The 14,147-nt window shown below is 38.4% G+C and overlaps 2 protein-coding genes across 2 annotated transcripts; both read left to right on the top strand.

The window, feature by feature from the left end:
• Positions 1-442: 442 nt before the first annotated feature.
• On the top strand, positions 443-4,108 carry LOC147860977 (uncharacterized). Its single transcript, XM_087323644.1, has 4 exons — positions 443-963; positions 2,854-3,012; positions 3,233-3,341; positions 3,582-4,108. Exons 1-4 carry the CDS (start codon positions 598-600, stop codon positions 3,761-3,763), a joined length of 816 nt encoding a protein of 271 aa, XP_087179770.1. The 5' UTR covers positions 443-597; the 3' UTR covers positions 3,764-4,108.
• A 3,472-nt stretch (positions 4,109-7,580) lies between these two features.
• On the top strand, positions 7,581-10,802 carry LOC147860976 (cytochrome P450 CYP736A12-like). Its single transcript, XM_087323900.1, has 4 exons — positions 7,581-7,681; positions 8,157-8,697; positions 9,520-10,047; positions 10,161-10,802. The coding sequence occupies exons 1-4, from the start codon at positions 7,581-7,583 to the stop codon at positions 10,800-10,802; spliced, it is 1,812 nt and encodes a 603-aa protein (XP_087180026.1).
• Positions 10,803-14,147: the final 3,345 nt, after the last annotated feature.

Here is a 14,147-nt window from a genome sequence, read left to right as displayed (position 1 = left end):
GTGAGAAAACAGAGTGGGGTTAGGAAGGGGCACATACTTTTCTTGCATATATATATATACGAGAGTGATCTGACGGTGCAAATATCAGAGGATTACTAAGCCATTCGTCAACCGTCCGATCCCCACCCTCCTCCCCCCCCTTCCTCTTATTTATTTTAATACAAGTATGTACATATGTTCATGGACACGCGCTTCTCTCTTATTAGAGGCGTTGGGGGGGTCCCTCCCCCTTCACAAAGAGAAGAGAAGAGAAAGAGAAAGAGAAAGAGAAGAGAAGACTAAAGAGGAGAGGAGATGGGCATGGTGGAACGTGCGTGAGAGAGAGAGAGAGAGAGAGAGAGACTTTTCAATCGAGAGTTCCACACCAGAGATCCCGTTTATTATATTCAGTGTAATTTCCATTCACTCACAGCAGAGAAAGCGGAGAAACAGAGACAAACCTTCCTGAGACAGTTGCACAGCAGAGAGGTTCTTCTTTCCTTTTCATCGTCCCGCTCGTAACTGTGATCGATCGGTTGATTGATTGATTGATTGATTGATTTGGGCATTACCTTCAATTTCCACCCCCCTACAAACCGGAAATCCAAACTTATTACCATGGAAACAACTCAAGAAGATGCCCCTGCTCCTCCTCATGAAGCAATTCGAGACGACACCGAGTCTCTTCAACATCTCTTTGTAATGAGACATGGGGATCGATGGGACGATGCAAATCGAAGTTGGGTTCACTCGGCCCCGCGGCCTTGGGACCCACCCCTTACTGATCAAGGTAAGAGACGGGCACGTGATGTGGGTATTAGGCTAAGAAATGAAGGATGGAATATTACTCGGGTCTTTTGCTCGCCTTTTCTTCGGTGTGCTCAAACTGCCTCAGAGGTCGTTGCGGCCCTTTGTGCCCTTGACGATAACACCTCGCATGAAACTTCTGCCCTCGATATTGCTATCGATCCATCGAGAGTAAAGGTACCACCTACCCTCCTCCATTCCAGTGTATATGAATGTTTATATATATGGGAAAGAGATTTTCCCTGGAGAACAATTCTTAATTCATATGTCCATGATTTTTCAACTTGTGAGTATATTGTGAATTGTTGATAAACAAATAGATAATTAAGGTGTAACCCCTTGAGGTTACCAAGTTACTCTTTGCTCATGTATATGATGCAAGAATACATGTTCCTTCCTGTAATTGGTATCATAATGTTTCACATGTGGGTGGAAAGGAGAAAAATACACTATGTTAATGATGAGATAAATCATGTACAAGTATGCATGGCCTCATGGCAATTAATGGGTGATAAAAGTCATTACATGGGACAAAAGACTAAAATCATTAAGTGATCAAAGTTATTACATAGAAGTCATAGAAATTCTTATCTCGGCATTACTGAATCCTTGCCATCAAGGAAGTCGGATTTCATGATCCCAAAAAAGGACAAACCCAGTTAAATGTTCCGGCAATTACATCTTTGCTGGAGGTAGGGGCCCAAACAATAGAAACTGTTTGTGAACTATCGAAACGGGCAAGGCATTGCAGAATCCTTACGCCTCAGTGTTCTATTGCCTTACAGTGAGAATACAGCTCCCAGGAAAATAATCATCATATATGAAAAGAGAAATAATAAGTTCAGATACGCTCAATGTTTCCGAACTATCACCAGTGATATAGTGCGCTGGTGGATACAATCTGTCAGAAGTTCTAAAAAATATTGGTTATTGTCTCTTATCATACTAGGTAACCCTGGGTCTGTGTAAACTGTTGTAGCCTACTGGGTGGTGGTCTTGAAGGTAATGGTCTTATTGCTCTAGTCCATAGGCTACCCACGGTTCTTTCCCAAGAAAGTTCAGGATTTTGGCATGTCATGCCATTTATGTACTCATCTGCTAGAAAACACCTCTCCTTGTTGCTTCCACATGGTGATGGATTTTATTTCCAAATGGCGATTTTGGAACTGTTTATTTAATTCCATTATATGTTTTTGGGTGTGAAACACAATTATTTTCTATTGTCTCTTTCTTAAGTGTTTTGGCTCATTAGGTGGGTATACATAATAGTGTAATGATCCTCTATCGTTGCAATCCAATACATTTGCGACAGCATAATTTATGTATTATGTTTCTTGCATACTTGAAGCTAATGCAATGAGGTATGAAATTTGAAGCGATCGATCACACCCCAGATTTCTAAAGGAGAGATCTGTGCCAATATTCCTCAATCTAATTAGGTAGCTGTTTCCTCTTCTTGGAAAGTAATACATGTTGTTGAACCTTCAAATGTAGTTTTGTCAACCAAGTACAAGAGTTTAGACACAATTTCTCATCTGGGATGGGTCTGTGTCTTTTACAACAAACCAATACTTGTACACACTATATAGAAGTGGCTGCATTGCCACCATCACCAGCAATGACTCCACTTGCCTCTTGAACTTCTGCAAACATTCCCATTGACACCAACTTCACTGTCACTGGATGGGTGATCCAGGCCAAGGATGTTCCAGAACTTTTGTGGTTGTTCTATAGATCTACATCATCCCCCAGAATGTTGCTCCTCGAGAGAAATAAGAACAGGTTCAAAAATACTACAGTTATCATGTTGTCTTGGGCACAATGTTATAAACTCGAGACCAACATGCATGCTCATTTGACAGGTGTCAAGAGTGGTGACATGTGGCCACAATACAAAATAGGCTCATGATTTATGTGAAGACAAGTGAGAAAACAAGTGGAGACAAAGAGAAAGTGGCAATAGCAGACATTGCTAATTCTAGAAATTGTAGGCTACATAAATAAATTGTATGTATATTTAAATATAATTGTTTGTTTATCTGACATGCTTTTATTGGGTTTTCATAGGTATCTTTTGAATATGGTTTGTGTGAAGTTCTGAACTCAGTAGCAATACGCATTCCAAATATGCCTCCAGGAGGTCCGTCGATCATGGACATGAATGATTTAGAGGCAATTTTACCCGTTGGCACTGTGGACAGTTCCGTAAAAAAAATAATGACTGAGGTTTGTAGGCTAAAGACTCACTAGTAAAGGGAAAGCAATTACCTAGATGTTCTTAGAACTTGTATATGATGAATAAATAAATAAATGTATACATAGTATGTCCTCAAAATTACTTTCATATGCTTGGTCCAACAAGTTCTTTGTTAGAACCTTTGCTTTTCTTAGTCAGATTAATTAATGATAATGGTATAAATACATACAATGCTGTTATTTTATGTAGTTGCCACATTGGCAAGAGACGCTTGATGGTGCCTATACAAGATATGTTTCCACATTTGAGGCCATTGCTGATATGTTCCCTAGCGACAACATATTATGTGTAACACATGGTAATTTTTTCTTTGTAATATCCAATAAAAAATTTCAAGAGCTTTTAAATGATTTCATGATGGATTTTGTGATAGAGCAGTTCTAGTTTGTTTTCGAGTCACTAGACTAAAGTGTCCTTAGGTTTTTAAGGTTTACTAGAATTTTCTCTACAAAGCAACAAAGTGGTAATTCTTGAAAATACAAGTGGTGTTTTCCCTTGTTTGAGTCTCATCTCCTTTGTATGCCATGTTTTCTGACAGGTGAAGGGGTGGGTGTGTCGGTTTCATATTGCCGAGCAGTGACTGTGTTTCAAGTGCGGTATTGTGCAGTTTCACATTTACAAAGGCGTGTTGACTCTGCGACATCTCCATATGCTGGGAAGTTTGAGTTGGTTTCGAAATCTGGAGACACTTCAGGCATTGGTTTCAATGAAAAACATTAGTTGCTGGAAAAAAAAGGATATCATATCACCTCGTCCTCTGGATTTTGTAGAGTTTGTAATAAGTGGAAGTTTATAGTCTTAAAACCTGTATAACCTCATCCACTATGGGAGTGTTTATTGATCCCCATTTTCTCAGATAGTGTTGAAAAGGATGGGATCCTAAGATGCATGGGATCTTGAAATAAATGCGCCAATTGATTGTTTCACATCATCGATCTAATTTATTCTGAAATTGTTTTTAGTTTCCATAGTGGGAGCATTGGCTTGCATCAAGGGAATGCTCTCAGAAACACTCATTTGAGGCCTGTTCATGTATCTAATGAAATTAGCACTGATTCATTGCTTCGGTATTTGGCTCCAGATTAGTTATTGCTTAATTCAATTTTGTATTTGTTGCCAATGTTGCCATTGTGTTTGAGATGCTCCATCCATTCTACTTTGTACCATTTGTTGCCTTTATGTTTGAGATGCTCCATCCATTCTACTTTGTACCATTCATTGCCTTTGTTTTGAGATGGTCTTGTTATAGAAGTATTATGCCAGTATATTCTTGTAAGATTTACCAGTCTACAATTCGGTGAGAATGTTATAGTTACGAAAAGCAGTTTTTGATGACTTGTAAATTGTAAATAAACAAGGATCAACTTTGATAAGTCAATAAGATTGTGTATAGTACTCATTGAAGTGTACCTCTAATAAGAAAAATTGTGCCACGTGACTAGAAATGTGGTGAACATGCAAAGCTCGATACCGGTACACTAGCTACCATAGTTTCACATATTTGCATTAGTAGGGCTGCTCCACAAATTCGTTTGAATACGAATATAAATAGATGTAAAAGTATTTATTTTATTCTTTTAAACTTACCTTGTGAGCGAAGGAACAATGAAGAAGCCCACCCTCTCCATCTTGTGAGTGACATTGACATCCTCGCCTCCCTTGCATCTTGTTCTAGGCCTACAAATTAGGGTTTTGGCTGAAATTCCTAATTTCAATCAAAACCCTAATTTCGACCATATTTCAGTCGACTATTTCGACTTGATCAAAAGAAACTAGAGAAGGAGAAGGCTATTGCAACAAAGCTTCCATATTAGGATTGATGTTAAAGCTTCTTTACAATTGGTCTCCAAATGGTATCTTTGCATATTTATGTGAGTGGATTCATTATTCAAATTTCACATACACATGATTAGGGTAAGGCTTTAATCCAACAAGCTACCATATACGGACTAACGTTTAAGTCTACATTGGGCTCTAGATGATCTAATAGATATATGTGAGCTAGATATTATTATTTTTCTTGTTAGTATGTCTATGAATACATATATTTCCATCTTTGTATATGCCATAGCTCCGAACGAGACTACATGCATGTTATGAAACAACATTGGAGGAAAGAAAAAATGCAGAAATAGATCGAAAGTCAAAAGAAAAGAGACCTCAAAAAGCTTTGGAGGAGGAAACACTCATGTCAATTGAAGAAAAGGAGTTGAATAACCTCAATGTTGAAACTTGAGGCTGAGACCTCTGTATGGGTATAATTTCAAGTTTTGCTATTCTAGTTCTAATATTTGCATGAGGTTAATTTAATAAAATGGTGAAGCAAAAGGGATTTGAATGGAATCATGTAACTGTTGTGAGAAAACTTGATAAGGGTATGGCTATCATTCAATGTAAACATGGCCACCATATATTTGTTGGTGGCCCCTTTTGAATTAGAGCTCACCTATTGGGTTTGAAAGGTTTAGGTGTTGACAAATGTCGTCGAATTGATGCTACCATAAAAGCCGAAGTACAAGAAATGGTATTTGATATTAGTTGTGCAAATGTTGATGTGAATGTGGAGTCAACAAGTAAAATGATGAAAGTAGACAATGTTGAACCCTTAATGCGCAACTTAATAAAAATGCAGATGAAGCTATCAAGAGGTTTTTTTGTAGAGGATGTACTGAATGTAAAAGTGGGAAGTGCATATTTTCATGACATGAAAAAGGCAGTAGCACTGTTGGGCCTTCTTATAAGCCACCGTCTCCTAAGAAATTACCTAAAAGGCATTTGATGAAGATGTGAAACATGTTGAAAATGAGATTATGCAAATTAGAGAAAAATGGACCATTGTTGGATGTAGTATTGTCAGTGATGGTTGGTCAGATACCAAGGATAGATCTAACAATCGACAATGGTTTAGTTAAGTTCGGTTTGGTTTGAGAGTGTCCAAATCGAACCGTTTAAAAGTTTTGAAACTTGAACCGAACCGAATAGAATCACGAAACCATTTGAACCGAAACCGTTTAAACAGAACCATTTAAACAAAAACCATTAATAAGTTTAAACGACGGTTTCTAATTGTTGAAACCGAACCGAACCGTTCACCCCCAAACCGAACCGAACCGAACTGTAAATAAAACTTAAACCTAAACGAACCATTTAAACTATTAAGCCGTTAAGTTGCGGTTTCACGGTTCGGTTCAAACCGAATTGTTGTCGGTTGTTAGATAAACCTATAATTAATGTCCTAGCTACTTCTACATATGGGAATGTGTTCCTGAAATTAGTTGACACTAGTGGAGAATGTAAATTAGGAGAGTATATCTTTAAGATTTTAAAGGATGTTATTATTAGGATTAGCCCATCAAATGTTGACAGTGCAAGTTTGTATGGACGATGCAACAAATTGTGTGGTGGTTAGGAGGATGATAGAGAGAGAGAGTGGCCCATGATCTTTTTTTACTAGACGCACATGCCATTGCCTTGGTTTTTTGTTTGAGGATATTGAAAAATGTGCTTGGGTTCACAATGTTTTAAAATCAGCTACAAAGATAACCATGTTTATAACACAAAAACAATCTTCTTTGGCAATGTTTCATAAGTTTCCTACTAGGTTTGCCTAGGCAATGGTGGATTGAGAAGAATGGTTGTTAGTGCACAATGGTGTCAATGGAAAGGATTGAAAACACAACAAGAAGAAAAAATAGTCTCAATTATACATGATGCTTATTTTTGGGTAAATATAAAGAAGATAGTAAAGATATCAAGCCAATCTTAAAAGTTCTTAGGTTAGCGGATAGAGACGGTGCAACCATGGGTTTAATGTATGAATGTACTCAACGTATGATAGAAAAAATAATGCACATGAAGATGTAGATTGTATAATGCTTGATGAAATTAGAGGAATATGTATGCAAAGATGGACAATGCTACACTCACTATCGCATGCAACCGCCTTTATTTTGCATCCAATTTGGAGAGAAAAAATTCAAGATATTGATGACAAGGTCAATACAAGTTGGATGGAAACAATTATGCGCTATACTAATGGTGTTGGACATCTATGTGGTGTTTTATTGGATGAATTCTATGCTTATAGAACTCAAGAAAAAAGTACATTTCGAGTTCCTATGGCAAACCATCCAACTACATAATGCAATTAAGTAGAGGAAACATTTGGAGCATGCACACCAAACTCAAAAAGACTTTGCAATTCATGTGCTTTCTTAATATTCATGTGCATCTTCTTGTGAAAGAAATTGGAGCACATTCTCATTGATACATAAAAGAAGAAGAAATAGATTGATTCATGCTCACGTTGAGAAATTGGTTTATATACATACAAATCATTGTCTCATTAAAAGAATAAGGGAAAGGGCATTATGTGTTATTGAAGTAGCATTAGATGTGATCAACAAAGAAGATGATGCGGAGAGGCTTTTGAGAATGCAAAACCAAGCTATTCGTGGCAAAATGATGAAGTTCATGACGATATTATTGATGAACTTCAAGATATGGACGATGAAGATGTATTGATGAGCTTCAAGATATGGATGATGAAGATGATGATATTATTGATGAGCTTCAAGATATGGATGATGAAGATGATAGTGCACACAAACTCCTAAAATTAGAAGTGGTACATAAGAAGTTAGAAATTAGAAAATAATGGTTCATAAATTCTTTAATTAAATTTTTTCTTATGTTGGTGTGATTTTGAAGACCTTTTATATTTCTAAAAATTCTATTAATGAGTGATTGTTCTTTATTTAGTGAATTAATTAATTTTTATTTATTTACATTTATTTTGCAAAACGAATTCTTCTTCTTCTTCTTCTTCTTCTTCTTCTTCTTCTGATGATGAGGATGCTCTCCTTTGTAAATGTAAATGCGTGGAAATAAGTAACACGAATTCTTTTCTTCTTTCCAAGCCGACACTTCTTTTCCATGAAAGGCAACAAAAATGAGGAGTTTTATTTTTGATGGACTCTGTTTCTTTCTTAAGAATAAAGGAAATAAACAAATAATGGATAAGGAATTGGTACATGTGTCGGTTTCTATTTTTAGGGATCCTTGTTGTCATTATTATTACTTTGTTGGGGGGGTTCTTTTTTGTGGCTCATAGAAAAGGAATATCAGGAGCAACGGATTGTGGGTCATTTTACATATACATGATTGGAATGGGTGGCCATGCTGAAACAGATTTTTTGTTGTGGGTAGGCTTCTTCTTGATGATGATGATCATTCTCACATTGGCTTGGGCACTTGGATCCTTCAATGCTACCAACAACAAATCAAAGGCTAAGGGTGACACCATAGATCCTCGATCCTCGACCAAACAAAAGTTGTCGGCCACCGGCCATCCGGCCTTGCCCTCGCCCCCGGGATCACTCCCTCTCATCGGTCACCTCCACCACCTCCTCTTGTCTGGCGGAAGCTCCCCTCACCGATGGCTCCATGAGCTGGCCCTTCACCATGGCCCTCTCTTGTCTCTCCAATTCGGCTTGGTTCCTGTTCTCGTGGTCTCGTCCCCTGCCATGGCTCAGGAGGTCCTCCAATCTCGAGACCTCGCGTTTGCATCCTGCCCCCTCACCTTTGCCACCGATGTCTTTAGCTACCATGGCTCTGGCCTTGCGTTTGCCGCCTATGGACCCTATTGGCGCAAGGTATTCACCGGACGGTCCATTGTTATTTTTTGTTCATTTGAACATGATTTTCGCTTACATATTAAGGTTTGATTGTTATTTTGTTCATTCTATCATGGTTTTTGCTATATATGAAGGTTGGATCATTTTTTTGTTCATTCGATCATGATTTTCACTATATGCGAAGATTCAATTGTTTTTTGTTCATTCCATGAAGATTTTCGAAGGTTCGATTGTTTTTTGCTATATATGAAGGTTCGATCGTGTTTTGTTCATTTGATCATGATTTTCGCTATATATGAAGGTTCGAATCAGTAGTATTTTGATTGTTTGGTCACCTATGTTTTCTTTGTGAGATTGGTACATTTAAGTTCCATCGGTACCCAATTGTTTCTTAGTGTTTTCGAGATTTGTTAAACTCACGTTATAATTGTGAGCCAAATGATGAATCTAAGTGTTCATAGTTGGGGCACATTACTCATGCCCATTACTTATTAATAATTTATTGCTGATGGAATATCATGGAAAAGTTTCTTTCCACTTCATTAAATGAATGAGATAGATTAATTAGCTATGGGATTTAAAATTGGCTACCTAGAAAATTTTGGTTAAATTGAAAGAATATTAGGAAATGATTAATTTTGCGATAAGGTCAATAATAATTTAATAATTAATTAGCGCTAGTATTGTATTACATTTGTTTGATCTGGAGTTCAAGATTTTGTATTAAGGAAATAAGATTATGGATTAAATTTATTGTATCTAGTAGTTAATGTATTCAAATTGATTGGTTTATGGATCGGTTTTGGTGGTTTGGATCATGGTTGCTGGATAATCCTCTAGGTAAAGGAACTCTACATGACAAAGCTCCTCAGTGTGACTCGATTGAAAGATTCCGAGGACGTTAGGGTCAATGAGTTGACACATCTAGTTTCTTCAATTTGGGCCGATCGGGAAACCCCCCAAGAGATCCGAACCAAGCTTTTCTCCATGTCATTCAACAATATTTTCAAGATGATGTTTGGGAAGAGCTTTCCTGATGTTTCTCCCATCTTAGGACAGACTCAAGTTCATAGTTTGAAGGAGCTCATGGAAGAGAGCTTGTCGCTTGGGGGCATGTTCAACATTGGAGACTATATACCTCATGTCCAATGGCTTAACCTACAAGGTTATGTTACAAGAGTGAAGGATACATCCCAAAAAGTTGATAGTCTATTACAACACTTCATAGATAATCGTCGAGAACAGGTGAATGCAATTATGTTTGACGGTGAGAATACCACTATTCTTGACACTCTTCTGTTCTTCGGACAAAATCAAGGAGCCAAACAAGCCATGTTAAAAGATGATCAAATTAAGGCAATCATATGGGTAATTCTTTCTAGTATCCATTTGCTGTCTATTCATCGCAAGCTCGGATTTGCACACCTTGTTTTTGTCATTGGAAGATAACTTGTCTTCATAAAACATTGTTGCTTTTGTAGGAACTATTTGCCGGTGGAAGTGACACATCGATTATTGTAGTGGAGTGGGCAATGGCCGAGTTATTGAGAAACCGACACAACTTAAGAGCATTACAAGAAGAGCTAGATTCAATAATAGGGAAGGATCGATTAATGAAAGAATCTGACATCCCGAGTCTTCCGTTTCTTAGAGCCATAATAAAGGAGACCATGAGGTTACACCCACCAGCACCTTTGTTAGTTCCGTATGAAACAAGAGAGGCATGTGAAGTTGGTGGCTTCTACATACCAGAGAAGACAAGGACTATTGTGAATGCTTGGGCCATTGGTAGAGATGAAAGTGTTTGGGAAAAGCCATTTGATTTTTTACCACATCGGTTCTTAAATAGCACAATTGATGTTAAAGGTCACCATTTTCAATTGTTGCCCTTTGGTGCTGGCAGGAGAGCTTGTCCAGGAATGAACCTCGGACTCCTTACTAGTCAATTATTGCTAGGCACATTGATCCACTGCTTTGATTGGTCATTGCCTCAGAACATACATCAAGTTGATATGAGTGAAAGGTTTGGCCTCACTCTTCCCAAGGCCATACCACTAGTCTCTATAGCCACACCTAGATTGTCGAATGAAGTGTTCAAAATGTGCAAATTCCACCTTTCTTAAACAACTTATCAATAGATTTTGTTGCGAGGCATATTAATCCACTACTTTGATTGGTCATTGCCTCAGAACATACATCAAGTTGATATGAGTGAAAGGTTTGGCCTCACTCTTCTCAAGGCCATACCACTAGTCTCTATAGCCACACCTAGATTGCCGAATGAAGTGTTCAAAATGTGCAAATTCCACCTTTCTTAAACAACTTATCAATAGATTTTGTTGCGAGGCAAATTCATCCACTACTTTGATCGGACTTAGATTCCCGAATGGAGTGTTCAAATTGTGCAAATTCCAGCTTTCTTAACACAATTGATCTATAGATTTTGTTTTGAGCATGATGTAAGGTTATTAAATGAACCGACTCGGTGTTAATTCTGAATTATAAGTTATGTTCATTATGAAACGAGATCAAACCATACCTTATCTTATCTTATCATTGTGGGATTAGTGAGGCACGATGTTACCATATTGTTCATTGTTATTTTGTGGTAAAATGATGTGTTTTGTTGTGTTCATGAAGTACAATGTTACTACATTTAATGGTGTTAAAACATTACTTTGTTCATTTGTGTAAGTAGCTTTTGAGTGACTTAATAAATTAGTGGAATTCTAAAATTCACCAAGGGATATTTCAAAAAACTATATGTAGATGTTTGTTCAATCATTGTTTGGTATCGGTATAATAGTTCATGGCTGAAATGTTTGTCATGGCCATTTAAATCTAGTGGACTTTTATGATTCTAAGGTATTTTACATACTAACATCGCATAACTAATCAAAACTACTATTGGCACTCTCAATTTATGAACAAATCTGAAGTAAGAAATGGCATACTTGAATTCAAATGTTTTGATATCTTTAGAAGGGACACAATGTTGGATCATGGGAATGTCTTGTTTCAAAGTGTATATCCTACACACCCATCAACACTTCTTGGTTCAAGTACTAGGAATTTAAGAACTCAAATAGATTTTAAGGCTCTCTTGACAAAGTTTGCCTCAAAATTTCATGCATTATTGGAAGGTGGCAACACCAAGAGAAGCATGTACCACAATGGAAGAAGTTGAGAAAGTGAAGTGCCTCTCGTCTCTATTTGATATAAGATTCTTAAATGCGCTCCACCCATGAATCTGGTGGTTGGATGCTGCTAGACTCGTTTTGGGAATCCTTGATGATAAGAGCCATCCACTTTTTTATAGATCTACATATAATAAAGAACCGAAATCTAAAAGTAGAAAAAATAAATAAATGGGGTGAACTTATCTGTGTGTTGAGTAATTAGAGTTTCAGTTTCTCCCAAGCTCACGTAGGAGTTTGTTTGACAAACACAATTGGAAGATAATTAAAAGGTATGCAACATCTTAAGGTTTTTCTCTGTTTTATTCTTTGGGTAATATGATATGGTAGCATATTGAGGTTTCTCGTCGCTAACCTCATTAAAACTTCGTTATGTAATGTTGGGAGAGACTTATATTTAAATGATAACAGATGGAACTTTGGCTGGTTAGGGAGCTCATTTTTGCATTTTTTTTTTGCTTTCAACATATGAACACCATTGTTGCATAGATGGATGACTTTGGTACTTTCCATGGTGTGAAATATAATGTGCGGAAGCTATACGAAACACGGAATACCGACAGAGAAAAAACAGGTTTAATGGAGAGCTTAAGACACAATGTACGCGGGAGAGACAGAGAGGGAATGAACACACAGAAAAAACTAAATTCAAAATAATGTGTAAAACTTTGTACATAGGATGTGCTCAGGGAGCACTTTTATACAAGTCCATATGGACTGACAAAAGTATTGACATGTACTTCAATGCTCATAACTGAGTTCCTAAACTAACTCCCAAATATATTCCCTTACAGAGTATCTGTTCAACGGCCTCCCGGTTTCCGCACCGATCCGGCCTCTTGTTGAGCACTGGTTTACGCACAATTTAGGCTGATGCTGATAGGATAGATTGATGAAGAGATTGAACCTGCCTGGGTGATTATTTGTATTAGATATCTACGAACTTAAATGGTTGAAGCATTATTATCCGGAAGTGTGCTAGGTTCGATCCCAATAACCTTAGTTGGTTCATTTGTAACCGCATATTCACAATACAAACGTGGTGACCAGGGTTTGAACCCGTAGTCTTCAGGTCATGAGCCTGACGAGTTGGCCATTTACTCCACTAATAAATATGCAATTTCTCGTTTCGTCTCAACTTTCCCGGTCATTTCAGATACAGTATTTAAGTATCGGATTTTTTTTATGAAAAGCAGAAATCTTTAGGGCAATGTTTTTTACCGAGTCATGGAAGCAATCGCTTCTTTAATGGAAAAATCATTGCCTGATCAAACCGATCAGGTTTTGCATCCTGCAGGAACAAAGTTCAAACACGGTTTATGCATTGATCCGGCCAATGTTGAGCTTGTAACTCAACACTCCCTCTCAAGCTCAACTTGAGGCTCTTCTGGTCCTACGCTCCGGTTTCTCTTGACTTTACACCTCACTCGCGCTCCTCGACCCGTTCGATTCTACGCGCCTCGACCCTTACGGTCAGCTTGTCTGCTCGCGCAGCCTTTTCCAGCTCCCTTGTTGTTATGGTGTTGGCGCCTCTTTTGCTGCCCTTTCTCCCGCTTGGCCTTCAGTTGATTTGGTGTCTCCGAATCAAACATCTGAGCCGAATCGGCTGTCTCCGATTCGTCTCCGTATTTGTCCGAATTGGCCGTCTCCAATTCGTCCTCAATTTTGGCCTTCTCGCCCTTGTTGGCTTCATCTCCCCCATGTTTGGTTGGCTCCGGCTCTTTCTTTCGGCCGGTGCCCTCTCGTCCGCTTCCGGATTCTTCCACGGATCCACCTTCGGCTTCTTTAGCCGACACTAAAATGAATTCGTCATCCGATTTGGTGTCACTATCACTTCTGCTCCTTTCCTGCTCCTTTCCGTGGTCTTGCGGGACTTTTCTCCCCTTCAAGTTCGGCACGTCGAGGCGCCGCAAACCAAGCGCACCCAAGAATTGCCATAACTTGTCTAGACCAAGGGACTTGGTGAAGATGTCGGCATTCTGCCGATCCGTCAGAACATAGTGAAGTTCGACTTCACCAAAGAGGACACACAAAGTGGTAGTGCACCTCAATGTGCTTAGTCCGGGCATGGAAGATGGGGTTCTTCGCAAGTTGGATGCTATTGAGGTTGTCGTAGTAGATCATCGTCGGACTGGACACCTCCACTTGCAGATCCTTAAGTAGCCACTTCAGCCATATGGTTTCGCACGTTGCGAAAGCCGCTCCTAGATACTCGGCCTCTGTGCTCGACAGTGCAACTCTCGATTGCTTCTTGCTACTCCAAGCAATCGC

The sequence above is a fragment of the Azolla caroliniana genome, unplaced genomic scaffold, assembly GCF_043228905.1.
Source record: "Azolla caroliniana isolate FFs.n. ecotype wild unplaced genomic scaffold, voAzoCaro1.0.p SCAF_8, whole genome shotgun sequence".
Classification (NCBI taxonomy): Eukaryota; Viridiplantae; Streptophyta; class Polypodiopsida; order Salviniales; family Salviniaceae; genus Azolla; species Azolla caroliniana.
The sequence above is the reverse complement of the archived record's forward strand: the minus strand, read 5'-3'. Positions and strand labels throughout refer to the sequence as shown.